The sequence below is a fragment of the Adiantum capillus-veneris genome, chromosome 9 (assembly GCF_014529385.1).
Source record: "Adiantum capillus-veneris isolate H3 chromosome 9, ASM1452938v2, whole genome shotgun sequence".
Taxonomy (NCBI): Eukaryota; Viridiplantae; Streptophyta; class Polypodiopsida; order Polypodiales; family Pteridaceae; genus Adiantum; species Adiantum capillus-veneris.
Window position 1 is genome coordinate 116,383,319 of NC_140939.1, and position 18,429 is coordinate 116,401,747.

Here is an 18,429-nt window from a genome sequence, read left to right on the forward strand (position 1 = left end):
TTCGATGAACGAGAGCTGGCACATAGAGTAAAGGGAAATGCCATGCCCAGAGGACATGATTAGTCCACAAAGGGGAGTAAGCCCAAAGCTTTGCGAAAAGCTTCGAACTTTTCACGACACAGTGTCTTTGTGAAAAGATTTGTAAGGTTGTCCTGTGTTGGCACAAAAGCCAAGTTGATCTCTCTTGCTGAGAGCCTCTCCTTGACATAGTGGTAATGCACCTCAATGTGCTTTGTCTCAAGCATGAAAAACTGGGTTCCTTGCAACCGCCAATGCCCTCTGGCTGCTAGTGTAGATAGTGTTGGTAGTGTCTTGCCCAACACCCAAATCATCCATAAGGCATCTGAGCCATACACACTCAACTGTAGCTGTGAAGACTGTCTTGTACTCAGCCTCACAACTAGAAGTGGCCACAGTAGGTTGCTTCTTGTTCAACCATGATATACATGAACTGCCAAGTATGAAACAAAAACCACTTGTGGACACTCGCGTGTCAAAGCAACCAACCCGAAATGTAAGTCTAGCGGCAATGATCCCCCCTTGGGATAAAACAAGCCAAGATGTAAATTGCCACTCAAATAGCGAAAAATCCTCTTGACAGCCTACCAATGCTTAGACCCTGGGCTATGCATAAATCTGCTGACTTGTGAGATTGCAAATTGAATATCCGATCTCGTGTTGCATATAACTGAGGCATCCAACAACAGTTTGATAAAGAGTGACATCGCATGATCAACAGCATCATAAAGACTCAATTTCAAACATGTTTCCATGTGAGTGGCAATAGGTTTGCAATCCTCAAGTCCAAACTTACATAGCAATGTCTCTATGTTACTTTTTTTGACACAAGGCAATCACATTGCTTAAACTGTATACCCAAATAATGATGCAACAGCCCCAAATCTTTCATCTTGAAAGTAGCATTCAAATCAGCCCTAAATTCAAAAACATGTCTCTCATTTGGTCCAGTGTGATCAGCAAATCATCCACGTAGAGAACCACAATGAGAAGTACATCACCCTCACGCTTTACATACAATGTGCTTTCTGAATAGAAGGCTTTCTATCATGCCATGCTTCATATGGAGTAATAGACCGCAAAGCTTTCGTAGGACACTTGTTTAGTACATAAGTGGCACACATGATGGCCTCAAGCCAAAAACAATGCGGCAAAGCTTGACTTTTGACCATACATCGTGCCATTTCCGTAAGTGACCTGTTTTCCCTCTCAGCAACATTTTGCTGAGGCGTATAAGGCACTGTACATTGGTGTTTTATCACACGACTAGCCAGAAATGCATTAAATTCATGAGATATATACTCCCCCCCTCCATCAGAACAGAGGGTGCCCATAGTACATTTCAAGATACTTTCAACCATAGCCAGAAATTGTTTGAAGCACATAAAAACTTCAGACTTTGATTTAAGCGAAAATATCTATGCATGCCTGGAGTAATCATCAATGAAAGTCACAAAGTAAAGGTAATTGCCCAAGGACGAAGTTTGCATGGGCCCACAAACATCACTATGCATAAGCTACAACCTGCATGTGGCCCTAATTGAACCATCCGTTGGAAACTTTGAACACTACATCTTACCCAAAATACAACCTTCACAAACATGTTTGACAGGTGCTTCAAGAGGCGGTAAAGAAGAAACCATATCAAATTTCTGCAAAACACAGCACACTGATAAAATTTAGATGTCCAGAACGTGCATGCCAAAGTTTTGCATCTGAAATAGCCTTAGAATCCACATTTGCATTTAGAAAATTCTGCCTGCACTTGTCATACAAAGTAAGCTTATACAGCCCACGACATAAAATGCCAGATGCAACAATTTCATTACCAAAATTGAGATCATGTATTGTACATCTGCCATCCACAAACTTGACTACAAGTCCAAGTCTAGCGAGTGCAAATATAGACAAAAGATTCTTCTTGATCCCAGGTACATAAAGTGCATCGACAAGTGTGAAAGAACTGCCATTTGCAGCAATAAGCACAATCTTTCCAACTCCCTGAACCATATAAGAGGCATTGTTGGCACAAGTAATTGAATTCCCATGAGGGACATACTCTAGAGATGTGAATAAATCACGATGTGAGATAATGTGCTTTGTAGCACCATTGTCAAAATACCACAGATGTGAATCTTCGACAATTGACATGCATGCATCATGGACAAAAGGATTATATGCACACGCTGCACTAAAAGCCAATTCTGCATCAACATCAGCATGACAGTCTCCTTTCACAGAGGCCTCAACAATAGTTGCATTTGTAGTGGAACCAGCATTTGCAATGGAAACACCCTCTTTCTTCTTAGCCTCTTTGGCCTTCGACTTAGACACTTCTTGATCAAGTGATCATTAGCTTTACAGTAATGGCAACGCATCTTCTTTTTGCCCTTATCACTAGAATTTCCAGACGAATTGCTACCAGCAGAACCATTAGGAAAATGTGATTTTCCACTCTCGTAGAAGAACCATGAAAAGTGGCTGCATTATTGCTACCACCTTTTCTTTGAGCATCGTTAAAGAAAGGTTCAATTGCACACTGTCTAGTCCTATTTTTTTTGGAAAGCAACTCTTGCAACAGCAATGTGCATAATGCATCAAACTTGACAACTTCAAGATTTCCTTAACTTAACGACTTCAGGATTTCCTTAACTTGACAACTTCAGGATTTCCTTAGGTCATAAGCCTCCAAGTACTATAGCAAAAGTTTGGTAAGAATCTGACAAGGCATCAAGAATAGTCCGCACAAGGGAAACAGTCTGACATGACTTCACCTGCAGAAATAATTGTTCATTGATATCCTTGACACTAGCAAGGAAAGTGTCCATATCATCTTCCTCATGCATAATCTTTGACTCTAGCTCTTTATGTAGCAACGCAATTTTTGCCTCATTGCGACTTGCATAAAGACCAACCAGAATGTCTCAAGCCTGTTTTGTAGATTTTGTTGAACGAATGTGAGGAGTACTAGTCCGCTTCACAGGCAACGGAATCAATGCATGAGCCTAGGCATGTTTTACGTCCCAACGAGCTTGTTTTGCCATAGGCAAAACAACTCTAATAGCAGCAATCCTTGGAGCAAGACCTTTCAACATCGCCTACATCCTCTGAACCAGGGCTTACATCAATGCCCTGCACAATATTCCAAACACCCTTTGACAAGAACATGTTGCATCATGTAAGCCCACATAGGGTATTTGTCCCCATCCAATCTATCCTCAGTAGCAAACATCTTGAACACATCTGTGTTGTTGTCGGCCATGGTGAATGCCTACACACCTGATGTGAAAACTGCCCAAGAAGAGGAGAAACAAAGCGGGAACAACACGTGATATATAGCACAAACCGTAGAAGATTGTAAGGGACCTGACAAAAAATTTGCACAAAATGACAAAATAGCTTGTGCAGGCCTGTAGTGGAAACGGAGGCCGAAATGAGCCCAAAATAAAAAATCTGAGCAGAGGAGGCTCTTCGAGATTTTCAATTTTTTTGTCGACCTATGAATGCTCGTTAAAGCTCACAAAAATCGAAGAAAGTGAGCAGATGAGTGCTGGAGCTGCTGGCGACTAAGCCCGAGAGGATGCAACCTGCTCTGATACCAATTGTTGGAATGAGGTTTGCAGGAAACACACACAACTTGGAGAAGACGAAGGACGCTCAAGGCACACAACAGAGAGGGTTTTACTTAGTGTGAAATGGAAAGATAGATAGCCCTAGAATGATGGGCGTACATATACAATGCACGAGGAAAAAAACCTCCTAAAGAGGGAAAAAATGCCCCGGTAGTCCTAAGTGTGTTCACACAAATCACTACCACATGTATATGGTAACAGATAAGCCATCTAATCACATGGTCACTTTTGTGTTTAGTGAAAGATATATTTCCCAGTTTGTTGACTATTTTGAACTGAATGATTTCATGTGCATAGAAGGTGATGCCATTAGGAAAAGAAATGCAAATGATGGAGGAACTTCTCCATTTTCTCTTTATGTTGATGCTACCATCTCCATTGTGAAAGTTGAGCCATTTGAGTGTACTTTGTTATTGTTTCCCGAGCACGTGGTTGACCGAGATTCTTCCTTGGGAGATATCATCCCGACAATTGCATTCACAGTCTCTCAAGTCAAAAACCTGGCCAAGGGTGATGAAACAGGCTCTTCATTGTTAACCATTGCAGATGGTCCAACCTTTGTTGATAGAGCAAGTGTGAGTATACTATGGCTATAGTTGTCCATTATCTATTGATAATCCCTAGATCCCATGTTTTTTTCCAACTTGTGTTTGTTCATTCTAGGAGGACTGAGTACCATTGCATGGTGAATGAAGTTTGTGAGCACGAATTTTACGCATGCGTAGCCCACAATATCGATGTCTACAGTTTTCCAACACACTCTCTATCATTGGATACACTATTCTATGTCCTTTGCCCATGAATTTGGTTTTGCACTTCAAAGACATACATGCTAAGAAACTTAATCTTTTGGGCACGGATTTTACGGATGCATAGCCCACAATATCAATGTCTACAGTTTTCCAACACACTCTTTATCATTGACTACACTATTCTATGTCCTTTGCCCGCAAATTTGGTTTTGCACTTCAAAGACATACATGCTAAGCAACTCTTTTGGGCTTTGGAAGCAAGGTGAGCTTTACTTTTTCAGCTCATTTCTGCTTTCTTTCAAGCACTTATTGTTGTATTTTTGTTTTGCCTATGTCTTTGGCACTCTTGAAGTTGTTACCGTAAATAGCCTCAGTCCTGAATACAATTGTGGTGAGTGCAAGAGCAACCAAGTTATCCACCAAAGATCTTATCAGTTTTGCTTCGCATGCAACAAAGTTGTTGAGGCTGTCCGGGTTCCTATTGTGCAAGCACATGTGATAGACCGTGACGAAAAACCAAACTATATTGTATTTCATGGCAAAGTGGTTGACAAGGTGCTTCGACTCTCACACAATTTCTTGTAGCTGTATGAGAGGGATATTGTTGATTTGAAGTGCTCCCTTCTTACCCTTAAGCAAATTGGTACATTTGCTATTGACAAACAAGGTTATGTAACAGGGAACTAAACTATGAAGAGCAATATGGCTTGCATGGGAGTGTGGTAAGCGTTATGGCTGATTTGTCTAGGGATGAAGCGTTCAACCATGCTTATCTTAGCAGATCAATCCACCCATTCCTTGTGCTTCGAGCTTTGCTATCGTTGATTCAAACTCCATTGTATCTTGAGCACAATATATTGATAAATGAAGCTTGGGCATCTACTCACTAAACAGTGTGTGATGTCGTGTTGCAAGAGGAAGATGAGGATGTAGAAACCACAATTGATCAATCCGATACGCTTGTGCATGGCATCTATTCTTCACAACAAGTGGTTGATCATAGTGTGCATACACACAGTGCTGCACCATGTGAAGGTTTTAGTCCCCTTAGCTTGCTTGATGATGATGCATGTGAAGAGCTATCATGTCCAGCTTTATTCTTTGGAAAAAAAAGAAGTTACGCTCAGCTTGCAAGGCTAAGTATCAAAAGGTCTCTCAATGGGAGCTTAAACATAAAGATAGACCATTTGCATTAGACATTGAGAACCTTTTCTTCAAGGTCATGAAAATCATCATTGGCAAGGTCTTAGGTTCCATATGGGTTCGTATGCAAAAGGGAAATGATCAAGGAAAGGACTACGTGCTAGTGACGTCCAGGGAACACTAACATCGAGCAAGTGCTCCAATCCCAGCTTGGCTATAGTGATTTTGAGGCCTTGCGCACATCATGTTATTACAAAGCCAAGCTTAAATGCAATGATTCGTCGACAGTTGGCCAACCCACTTTCTTTGTTACTATATCATGTGCAGAGAAAAGGTGGAAACCTCTGCACATATACCTTGCACTACTCAACCCACAGATGAAAGCAAGTGATTTCCAAACCAATGTTGCTTACATTCGCTCTTTGGTGCAAACTAACCCTGTCACAACAGCTAGCTCACTTGGAAAAAAACAACTTTCCCACACTGGAGCATCTTAAGAAGATTGGGAGTGCCTTGATCAATAGCCAAGAAATGTCGACCCAACAAGCAGTGTATATTGCACTCTCCTTGCCATTGCATAGTGTTAGTAGAGAGTTTGTTTTCGTTAATGTAGACTTCCAATCTCAAAGAACATTGCTGTTAAAAAGACAGACCACTTTAGAAACACTTGGTCCTGATGATACACAAATTTTCTTTGATGATCTTGTCACACTAAATACACCAAGAGACAAACACATAGCCCACCTATTCTTGACCGAATTTGCTAGCCAATTTAGCAATTCACATGGTGCGCAATCCAAGAGAAAGAAACCTCCTCCCCACACAGCTATTATAACTCTCTTTCGAATGCAAAAGATACTTACATGATATGTTCTCATTCTTTGGATTTCGGTCTCCCCTTGCTATTCTTCTCTTGTGGATTTCAAGTATGTTTCTATGGGCACGCCTCGTGATTTTGTCACTTTTTAGAGATATAAATACCCCAATTTTGAGATGTAAATGCATTTTTGAAATATAAATATCCCAATTTTGAGATTTAAAGGCATTTTTGAGATGTAAATACCCCAAATTTGGTAATAAAGTCATTGCTGTTGCATGTCTTATTTAAGCTATTTCATCTTTTTATTACACATTGCAATAATGCTCCTTACCTTCCCTTGCTCTTCTCAAGGACGGGCCTCATGATTTTATCACTTGTTAAATTGTTGATTCACTTCAAGATCCTCACTTTTCACCCCAACCACCCATCCCATGAAGAGCACCCTATGCCCTTTAGTGCAATGGGGTGCATTAGATTGACACCATGATGATATCGTTAATTAAGGCAAGGAGCAATAAAGTCGTAACCTCACTTACCAAAAATACTTTATAGTGTTACATGTACAATCAAGCAACATGAATGCCGCATTATTTAATGGTTCAACGTGTTGAATTCTAGGCAAAAAGGTTGAGGGGTTGGAAACATCCTTTATCGGCCCTCATCCACAACAATTCTACTTTTTCTCCGTCAAGGTTGGGAGTCGGTGGGCAGCAGATGTACACCCTCCATGTGTTGCACTTTATTTAGCAAAACAAGGCTTTGTAGCTCCTGGATGCGTGACACATCAACATGTTGAATTATTTTTGCCTTGTCCAATGACTACATGGTAGGTCAGCAGTAAGAATTCAGACCAACGTGCTACACCTTACCATACAAAATTTTTAGGGGGATGCATACAATCACTGTGCGACAAATCAACAGCTCGAATATAACCTTAGTAATCAGTAGCTACGCTCAGTCTCACCATGGCATGCAGCATCATTGTCACCTGCTATCTGGCGCATGCCTTTTGGCTCCCTCCTCCCGTCTCTTGACAATTGGGAATGATCCCCTGGAGATTAGTCCATGTAATTCCTACTCCCCCACGTCTCTCGACCTCTGCCGATCCTTCTTAGGGGGTGGTAATTGTAAGACAAAATATGATGGGATTGATTTGATTGATTTTTCTCACTAACAAACACAAGGAGGGAGGGGGTAATGCTAACTTCAAAGAAGTAAAGTTATTTGAGGGGAAGGTGGTAACTCAAAAACAGTTACCGCCGCCTCCTGTGGAAGCCCCTTCTTACTCAAGTGCAACAAATGGCAAGTTTGCCCTTATTTTCTTCGGTTAGGAAAAATGTATTTTTGGCTTTCTAAAAGAAACCCTTAGTGCAGGGCTAGGGGGGGCTTCATAGTTATCAATGCATGATAAAGACTTACCTTTCATTTCACATTCTTTCTTTACTTTTCATTGCATTCTATTGTTTTAAAATGCTAGGCAGCATTTACTTTCTATGCATGCTTGAAAATGACTTTAGAGATCAAAACATTAAACAAAATATCCATAGGAGTTTGATCTAATGATGCAGTCTTCGAAAAAGTCCTTTTTGTTTAAGTGACAAGTTTTCTTCTTATTAAAATACAAAATAAAAATATTATAAAATTTTTTAAATTTACAAAATATTCGAACTATTTTTTAATATATTCTATCGATTTTTTTACTTTGTCTTCTTTTACAACCGATTAATTTCAATATTCAATCGGCTTAAACCTAAGCTCAGATACATCTTTCTCAAACACTAAGATATTGATAAACGATTCTCTCATTTGATGATTTCAAAAAAAATCACTTCATTAAATTATTTAATTATTTTTTGTGTTTATTGAAAAGCATTAAAATATTCTTTTATTTTGATTTTTAATATATTTTTTTTGAATACTAATAAAAATATTAATGTGCAATGTGCACCATTTTTTTTATTATTGAGGTCTTTTTATAATATACAAAACATTTGTTTTAGAAAGCCATACTGTCTTTTCACTTGTTCTAGCCTTGCTGGTGTGTGCGATTGTGAAGTGGGAAGTAGAGGCTATGTAATAATTGCATAACCTAAAATTTTGTATGTGAGGGTTTGTGTATCAGAGTACACGTTTCACAAAACTGGAACGTGGGCGCAAGCGGCAGGTGCCTTTGAGTCCTGGGAGAGGGGTCCATTAATAATCTCTTTTATAAGACTCATGTCTCTCTTAACCTCCTTTTTCCTTTTTCAAGGTACAAAGCCTAAAGCCTCGCTCACCCTGATCATCGGCTATTATATAAGTGGGAAGGTGAGCATTATTTCTCACTCTCTCTCTCTCACTCTCACACACACACACACACACACACACACACACACACACACACACACAGAGGCTGGTGCTGGGCAGTTAGCGAAGTGGGCAGTAGAGAGAGCGCAACATCACACATAGCCTGGACAATCAGATGCCCCACGCAAGCACTTGCACAGAGACTTGCTCGCAAGCCCGTTAGAGAGAGAGAGAGAGAGAGAGAGAGAGAGAGAGAGAGTGTGTGTGCACATTTGGGACATATATGCTTGAAGAATTGAGGTTTGTATGCATGAGTGGGCATCAGCGACAGACATAGCGCTCCACGCACACAAAGAGAGAGCCATGAATTCAGCCTATCATGATGATGCGGTCAAGGAGGGCGGGCCGAAACAACTGCAATCACCTTCTCACATGGATGACAACGTGCCTGTGGTTGGCACAAGCCTTAGGAAGGGGGGTTGGAGGGCAGCTTGCTTCATACTTGGTATGCTCTCTAATTCGAAAGCTCTAACTCTCGGCTCATGGGTCTAGCTAGATTCAACCAGCAAAATCTGTTTTGCTTAGCTAGTTTCTTGCATTTTGACAGCCACAGAAGCAATGGAGAGACTGGCATTTTATTCGATTTCGGCGAACTTGGTCACATACTTGCTGGATGAGATGCACGAACCATTGCCGAAAGCCGTCAACATGGTCACCAACTGGATAGGAGCTGCATATGTGCTGGGCATCCCGGGGGGGTTCCTGGCCGATGCATATCTGGGACGCTTTTGCACCATCGCCATTTACTCAGTCTGTTACATCTTGGTAAGCTATCCTTTGAAGCAGGACCAAGGGTTTTTCTCGTGTCAAGATACTTGTGAGTTATGCACATGACTACCATTGGCATTAACTAGTGAAGACTCCTGGGCCACCTACTTCATCACTTGTGACCACACGTGGGTGTGCGCCCACGCGCGCACACACACACACACACACACACAAAGGGTTAGTCACCTACAGCACTTTCACTTCTTGTCTTTGCGACAGCACAGGATGCTAGCCTTGGAGCTTTGCACATACAGGTTCTTGATGCTCATCAACTGCACAGAAGGCTAAGAATGAAGCTTTTGCTCCAGACTTCATGGCATAAACTTATCATGATGTTAATGTTTGGTGGAACCGCAGGGACTAACGCTCATAATGCTGTCGGCGACGGTGAGATCTCTGAGGCCATCATGTGAGAAGGGGGCCATTGAATGTGGGGGGCCATCAAGTTCACATGAAGGGGTTCTACTCGCAGCCATGTACATGGTAGCAGTGGGTACAGGGGGGATCAAGCCATGCGTATCAACATTCGGGGCGGACCAGTTTAAGGACGAGCGGGGTGTGGCAAAGAAGATGATGGCATCCTTCTTCAACTGGTTCTTTTTTGCGGTGAACATAGGGGCACTCTTTGCATTTACGGTAGTGGTGTATGTGCAGGACAATGTGGGGTGGGGGCCGGGGCTTGCGATTCCGCTTGCAGGGATGGTGGCATCGCTGCTGCTGCTTCTGTGTGGGTTGCCCTTGTACCACCACAGGGTGCCCCAAGGCAGCCCTCTCACACGCATCTTGCAAGTGATGGTTGCGGCTCTTCGCCACTCGCACCTCCCGCTGCCCGCTCGCACCGCTTCCGATGCCTACCTCTTTCAAGGTCCTCCGCTGGATGCTCCTGCGCTTCCCAAACTGCCACACAGTGATGCTTTCAGGTTTCTCTCTCTCTCTCTCTCTCTCTCTCTCTCTCTCTCTCTCACACACACACACACACACACACACACACACACACACACACACACACACACACCTCCTTCCTCCCTCCCTCCCTCCCTCCCCGTTTCTTTTTCTGTTTTTTTGTGGCGGGGGAGTCTTGAACCCAAGATCTGTTCCTCAAGAGACAATGGAATAGATAATAGGAGAAGAAGAAGAAGAGAATTTTAATGTCGTTGGAAACTATCCCAAGAGACCTTAAGATATGATGCGCTTCTTTTTTTTTTGGGTGGGGAGGGGGAGGAAATGATACGGGCACGAGAGGGTGGGATCTACGGTGAGGCAAATGCACATGTGCTTTAAGTAAATTAGCACCCACATGCTTCAGAAGAAGCGAGCGCAAGACGAAGTGGTTAGGACATGCGCCTCACAAGGTGAAGTCACGTGTTCAAATCCCATGGATGCAAAATGGGGTACCTTAGTCTCTAGATTACTTTCGAAAGTAATCTAGGGTATCTGCATTTCAAATCTACGACCCATAATCGCCTCACCGTAGATCCCACCCTCCCTTGCCTGTGTTACTTAGTCTCAAGGGGAGAGGGGGGAATGAGTAGAAAACGCTTAAAAAGAGCAGGCACGTTAGCACAACCTTGTCAAGGTAGGATGTAGCGACTTTTGGGGAGGCACGTTAGCACACCCTTGTCCAGATAGGATCGAGCGACTTTTGGGGAGCTTGGAGTCGATCGTTTGGAACATTTTGAAATTAAATGGCGGGAGTTTACACATGAGTGGCTGCAAAGTGTTTACACAACACCACTTGCAAAAGATGCATTGTGTGTCAGATTTTCCGCTTCGAACATAGGCAGGTGCGCAGGACGTCATTCTTTTAGCAATTGTGATCAATTCGATCCAAACGCACGCATGTGCGTGCCCTATGAGAGAGAGAGAGATGAAATGAAAATACAAGTAACGTCTGCAAAATGCCAAATTACCGGAGTTTTTGAACGATTCTATTGACTAGGTAGACGCACCCTTCTTAAAGATTCAAACGAGAAGTACTAATAGAAGTTTTGCAATGTTGTTTCATTTTTAAACTATTTTCTTGTATTTTTCACCAATTTTTTTCACCCTTCTACCTTGGCTTCAATTGGCCCTAGGCTAAGGTTGCATAGTAACAAAAAGTATCTCACAGTCTTACTCCCTTGTTTTATTATGAGAGAGTTTTTTATTAAGACTCATAAGACCAAAAGCTACCATCATGCACGATATATGACGAACTAAATACAAGAGGTACAACATATGCATATGAGAGAGAGAGAGATTATATCATGGAGAATCGTAAAATTATACAAAAGATCATTGTAGTCTGCAAATGATTGGTGGTATCATCATGTCCAAAGAGCCTCCACATATAGGCCTTCCCAAATATGGAGGGCCTTCTAAAGTGGATTGGCTCTCCTTTGAAAATAGGCTAGTCCAATAGGACCACCTTTTAGGTGGGCTGATTTAAATGTATAGGGGGTCAAAGGCCCTTTGCGTTGGAGGTGCTCTATGGTGTGCAACTATTATTAGTTGTGTATGAAAATGGATTCCAGTATTTGGCAGGGCCTTTAATAGTGTCGATATTTAGCTTGTATGAAGCCCTCGAGTGCACGACCATCCTTTTTGTTAGTAACAGGAATCGAGGCTATCTGGCGAGAGAGGAGTGTGCACATTGTGTGGAAGGAGCTTTCTACAATCACTGCATCTCACAGTATTATTCCCTTGTTTTATTATGAAAAAGTAATCAATAGTTGGTATAATAAAATGAATGATTACTATGAAGAGGTTAATGTCTAGGGAGCCAAAGGAAAAGTGGGCTTTAACCCCAACAACCTTCCACTTATAGGTGAGTGTGCCTTTAAGCAAGCTATGGAGGTATATATTGGGTATTAATAGTCTTGATCTCTATCCAGTGCTTATGAAGCTATGGAGGTATATATTGGGTATTAATAGTCTTGATCTCTACCCAATGCCCATAAGCACTGGATAATGCTAGATACCTCTAACATTCATACATCATCTTAGACCTTGAATTCGCATTCAAGATGTTAGTCGTAGCTGCTATAGGTGTAGTATGGCATTAAATTGTTATACTTACTAAAGTTGTATGAAATTGAGTTTACGGCATTCAAACTGTTGTAATTACTATAGTTGTAGTTTGTTTGTAAAAAAGTAGAAAATACTTCTAGTGTGTGTGCCATCTAGGAATCAATAACTACCGATAAGCCTAGTTAAAGCTATGAGTGGACATTTTCCATGGGCATAGTTTGCACAATGTGTATTGGTATTAAGGAAGGGGTTGCAATTTCACCTATCGTATGTGTGTGACCCTCCGCAAAGCTCAGGCAAAACCCTCACCATGTGAATGCATATAGTGAGGATGGCATTTTGGACGAACCCACAACTGTGTCGCTACATGGACTTTTCAACCATTCAAGGAGTGGAGATCTGTTTATAAGGCACCTCATAGCTTACTTAGATATGTTTATGAATGTAGTCATATCATATCATTGTGTTTTTTTTTTTTTTTTTTTTTGGCAATGCTCACATATTGTGAGTCAGATTTGTATAAAACAAACCAAAAAATTTACAATCTCATGCACAGAAAGTGGCATGAGACCCTAGCATAAGTGTCACGGAGGGAGACAAGGGATTGTCGATTGGGGTCAAATCGGCTGTTGATCCATTTGAATGGAAAAAAAATTTAAGGCTCCGTGCGTCGCCTCACACCCTGGACCTCGCGACCTCCCACTCCACAGGCCTGTGTCTTATCCACCTGCATTGACGGCGTCGTTGCACACATGGCGAGCGCAGTTGTATCAAATCTTGTCCCCTCTTGCTTCGTCGATCCGACGGTCCAAATCACGCGCGTCGCCGATAAGGAGCCCCTGTTGTCGATCCCTTCACTTTCCTCCCGTGTCACTTATAAACGAGGCTAACAACCCACAAGTACATCATACCAACCCAAACAGTTGTGAAATACACCCACATGTTCAAGGGCTTTATAGGGAGCCCATACTTAGATACAATATATGTTTACTGCAAAGTATAGAAAAGAAAAGTCCTAAGCAACCATCAAAGTCATGGAGATCTTTAAAGAAGGGAGATCAATCTTATTCTTTTGGTTGTTTGTGCTTTTCATACATTTTTACTGCACTTGTAAATCTTTCAATAATGATTTTGGCACGTTAAAGTATGCCATGCTGGAGAAAGGCGTACGGTTTTTTGAATGCATTTTTAAATTTGTAAATGGGTCCTTACATTCAGGAAGCTTTCCTTTTCTACGTTTGCTTTTCCTTTTAATTAGTAAATGGGTGTCTCACTACTTTCTTTTCAACGTTTTGTTCTAAAATGCCAAAGTGAACCTTCACCTAGTTATTTTACTCTCTTAATATCGTTACCTAACGTAAGGCTTGACAATAAAAAATAATTGGGGATTATATATATATATATATATATATATACATACATACATATATACATATACATGAAAGCGGTACTTTTTAGAAATCAAAACTTAAAAGAATCTCAAAACCATTGGCCATGCAAGATGCAATGCTAGGAGTCAAACAGTGCCTTGCAACAAGGCACAAGAAAAGATAGGTTTGCTTTATCCAAAACGTGCTCAAATCAAATATGACCGCCTCTCAAATTCTCCCATGGAGGTTTTGAGATCGGTTCAAATTTCAAGATCTTTAAATTGAAAAGCTCAATTTTTATGTGTAGAATTTTCCTTCTCAAATATGGTTTTCACCTTCTCAATAAAGGGGGTGAACGTCGGCCCCCATAAAATTAAAATTATTTTCGGGAGCCCTGCCTTGCAAAGACCATTCAAGATGGGGCTTAGAGGAAGAGTTGTATTTTATTCCAAAGATTCTTAAGATAGTGGATAAGGAGTAATGCAAGTTGGAATTGGGCAAAAGTGTCGCTTTCATGACTACCGTCCAAAGGTAGAAAAAGGCTCTCACTCACCAAAAGGTGCTTTCACATACACATCCATTATTTGGTTTCTTTTGGGCAGAAGCTTTATTACGTGATCCTTTGAAAAGATGTGCAATGATTGAAATAACTATGTTCTTTGAATCGTATCATGAGAAGAGTAATATAATACATGGGCTTGAGGCTCGAGGCTTGAGCTCCAGCAAAAGGATGCATGCAACTTGCAACCTTAGTTGGAATAGTATTGCACCTTTATTTTGTTCTACCTTTAGGATTCCATTGGCTTTGTGAGCAGGAAAGTTTTCTCGTTATATAGTGGTGGGGTTAGGATTATGTCATTTTTCTACCAACAAAAATGTGTGTAGAGTTAGTTCTTGATAAAATTGCTAGGACATTAGCATAATCTTTATGTGAACTAATCATTTGACTAAATTTCCTTTATTTAGTGGGGTCATGTTGGTTTCTTTAAAGGAGGAAAGGTTATCAAAACGCCCTTTTCTTCATAAAGTGCATATTTTCCCTAGTGGCCAGCGATTCTTGCCATCCTAGGTTTTATTTTATTTTCCATTTTTTTCTTATTTCAAGCAAAAAGGCTTGATGGTGATGCTCTTTGAATGGTCGACTTGAAACAGGTGTTTTATCATTAAACTAGAGACGTGCTTGGTTTTGATTGGATAAGTGTGCAACCCCTTAAGTGACCACAAGGAGCGATAGCGACCTCTTTTTTTTTGTTGACTCTTACATTAAACATAAAATTTCCTAGAAACGTGGGACAGTTTCACTAGAGTTGTATATAAATAAAGAAATAAATAATAATAATAATAATAATAATAATTATATATATATATGGAGAGAGAGAGAGAGAGCAAGCGCATGTGTGTGTGTATGTGTGTGAAATATATGTCTTTGACACCTGCACCCCCTCTCTCCCTATAAGCTAAAGAAATTGCCTTGTATTGGCCTTGATGTAATTTTGGTTGTCGATGAATTTTGCAGATATCTAGATAAAGCAGCAACTTCTAAGAACGTAGAGAAGGAAAAGGACAATCCTTGGAGACTATGCTCAGTGACACAAGTAGAAGAGTGTAAGCTCTTTCTTAAGATCTTACCCATCATGGCAACCACACTTTTCCTATGGACGGGCTACACCCAACTTGTTACTTTCTTTGTGAAACAAGGCAGTACACTCAATAGAACCATGGGTAGCCAACACTTTCAAATTCCTCCCGCGTCATTACCCGTATTTTCTGTCGTCAATGCATTGATAGTGCTTCCTTGTTATGACAAAGTGATAGTGCCATTGTCACGCCGATTGATGGGGCACCCCTTCTCCCCACTTCAACGAATGGGCTTTGGCTTGTTTATTTCCATCTTGTCCATGGTTGTCGCCGCTCTTGTTGAAAGACATCGACTACATGTGGTACGCCAATTTGGCTTGCAAGACGAGCCTATGGCAGTAGTCCCCATGACTATCTTTTGGCTTGTGCCCCAGTACTTTCTAGTTGGGCTAGCTGAAATTTTTACCTATGTGGGTCAATTGGAGTTTTTCTATGGGGAGGTGTCAGAGGGAATGCAGAGCCTTAGCACAAGTTTCTTTATTGCAGAGTTAGGGATTGGAAGTTGGATAAGTTCCTTGCTTGTCACAATTGTGCGGCATGTCACAGGGTATGAGAATGGTTGGATTATTGACAACATCAACCGCAGTAATATTGATCGCTTCTATTGGCTCTTGGCTGCTCTTAGTGCCCTTAATTTCTTACTCTTCCTTATATGTGCATCCTTGCATCGATATAAGAATTCAAATGCAACATGACCTTTTGTAATTCTACCCAATGAGAAGTGCCCTACGTATTTGTGGCATCAAGGGATGTAAAAAGCACATCCAAATGTAATATAAGCTGTAAAATATATAAACTCCAATCAATAGTGCTTGCGAAGAAACAATGGTATTGTTGACAATCCTAGCCTAGCTCTTTGGTCTTCACATATTTGAGATTAACTCAAATTAGGTCAGTACTTTCACTTATAATCACTGGAAAAAAGGGGGGGAAAGTTACCAAAACACCCTCGAAATTCAAATATTTCTAAGATACCCTTCATATTTGCTAGAAAATTCCTAGAATGCCCTTCAATTTATCTAAAATTCTCAAAACACCTCTCATTAAATCAACTCCAAAGGATGTCTGATTTGAAACTCTTTATAGGAGCATTGGTTCTCCCTCAATAGAAGATGTCAGAATTAGGATTTGTAGATGGTTTGGTCGGCTTTCAAGTTGAAAATGTTGATTATTTGTAGAGGCAAGTGCATCTATTTGTGATTTCATTGGTTTCAGATTTGTCTACGAGACTTACAGATAAGACCTCTACTGTTAAACAAAAAAAAGATAATAAAGAGTAAGCAAAACCTACAAAAAACATCTCTCTCTCTCTCTCTGACTTAAAAACTTAAAGAGAGATCGAGCCTTAGGAGAGGTAGCCTTGGTGGTTTGATTGAGAAAAAGAGAGCCGTGCATGTAGTTTTTTAATTTGTTAATGCATGAAACTATTTTGTTAATGAGTAAAATTGTTGTTCACATGAGACATGATCATTCTATGAGTTGGCGAGGTAACAAACTATCGAGTTTTTTTTACTCCTGCTTTTTGTGTCCTACAAAGTAATTGGAAAGTCCTATGTGTTGCATTGTCTTTGATAAAGCTCCACCAAAGCCACGTCAGAGCCACATGGAAAGCAAACTGGAGCGCATGAGCATCAAGCCAACCCCATAAGGGTGGGAAGGCCACATAAGATTTTAGAGCATCACGGGCACCATCTTTGTAGGTTGCGGGCAACCATTCGCGACATGGACTACTATATATATATATATATATATATATATATATATATATATATATATATATATATATATATATATATATATATATATATATATATATATATATATATATATATATATATATATATATATATATATATATATATATAGAGAGAGAGAGAGAGAGAGAGAGAGAGAGAGAGGGAGGGTTGCGGACAGTATGGTTGACGACAAAACTTTCCTTATCACTATTGTCATGCTCCATGGCCAAGCAGGATGAATGCAACATCTTGTGTAATGTAGGATTGTAGATTATGATAATATAATGTTGTGGAATGGATAAGAACTTTGAAGATCTTTCCTTTTATCACTGTACCTTTTAGGTGAGATCTCCAGAACACTATACATCTCAAAAACTCAATATGGTCTTGTGAAGCTTAATTTCAAATGCTACTGCGAATGCTAGTATACACAAACACAAACTCTAATTATAAGCAAGTCACACGGGAAGCTAATTGCAAGTGGAATGTTTAAATTGAGAGAGAGAGAGAGAGAGAGAGAGAGAGAGAGAGAGAGCTTACTTGTTAGCTAACGCCAAGGGAGCAATAGCTTGCATAGTTCAAAAAAACCCTTGCGTTACTCTCTCTCTCTCTCTCCCCCCCCCCCCCCCCCCCCCCCCCCCCCCCACAAAAACGTGTGTGTATGTGTGTGTGCACGTGCGCGCGCATGTGTTTTAGTTATTTACTTATATTACCCACAAACAAACATATACATGTTCAAAGACCAAGGTGCCCAGATAAATACAAGGTTATTGTACAAAACAAACTTAGATAGCATGATTTTGTACAAATGAATAACATCAAGTTGGTACAAGTCACCATCCTAAAAGGTAGATAATCCTTCACAAACTTCGAACCAACAACATATCTTCCAAATAGTAAAGCAACCAAAAAGTTGAACCAAAGAGAGTAGCCCTCACCTACACTCATAGAAACAACACAACATTCTGTTAGCATTGGCTTTGTATGTAGGTGATGCACGGGCATCCTAGTTGTTATCAATATCACAAATATTATTGAAAGAGAAATTTCAAGAGACTTTGGTAGCCAATTACACCATCATAAACAAAACTTCAACAACATATAGATGCATAGCTACTTACAAACTACCAATGATCAGCAGTAAAAGGAATCTTAGCTAAAGGTCTTTATAATTTATCTCCTTATTCTTGCAAGTTC

General features: G+C 40.5%; 1 protein-coding gene across 1 annotated transcript; it reads left to right on the plus strand.

Moving 5' to 3' along the window:
- Positions 1-8,664: 8,664 nt before the first annotated feature.
- LOC147451042 (protein NRT1/ PTR FAMILY 8.2-like) lies at positions 8,665-16,322 on the plus strand. The gene is made up of 4 exons (XM_086519986.1): positions 8,665-9,156; positions 9,259-9,476; positions 9,837-10,399; positions 15,375-16,322. Exons 1-4 carry the CDS (start codon positions 8,958-8,960, stop codon positions 16,189-16,191), a joined length of 1,797 nt encoding a protein of 598 aa, XP_086376112.1. The 5' UTR covers positions 8,665-8,957; the 3' UTR covers positions 16,192-16,322.
- Positions 16,323-18,429: the final 2,107 nt, after the last annotated feature.

Excerpts from the sequence above, each read along its gene's own strand:
- LOC147451042 (XM_086519986.1), top strand. The coding sequence starts at position 8,958 with ATGCATGAGTGGGCATCAGCGACAGACATAGCGCTCCACGCACACAAA. Across the intron at positions 9,477-9,836 it reads ACTCAGTCTGTTACATCTTG|GGACTAACGCTCATAATGCT; the intron begins GTAAGCTATCCT and ends GTGGAACCGCAG. Across the intron at positions 10,400-15,374 it reads CCACACAGTGATGCTTTCAG|ATATCTAGATAAAGCAGCAA; the intron begins GTTTCTCTCTCT and ends TGAATTTTGCAG.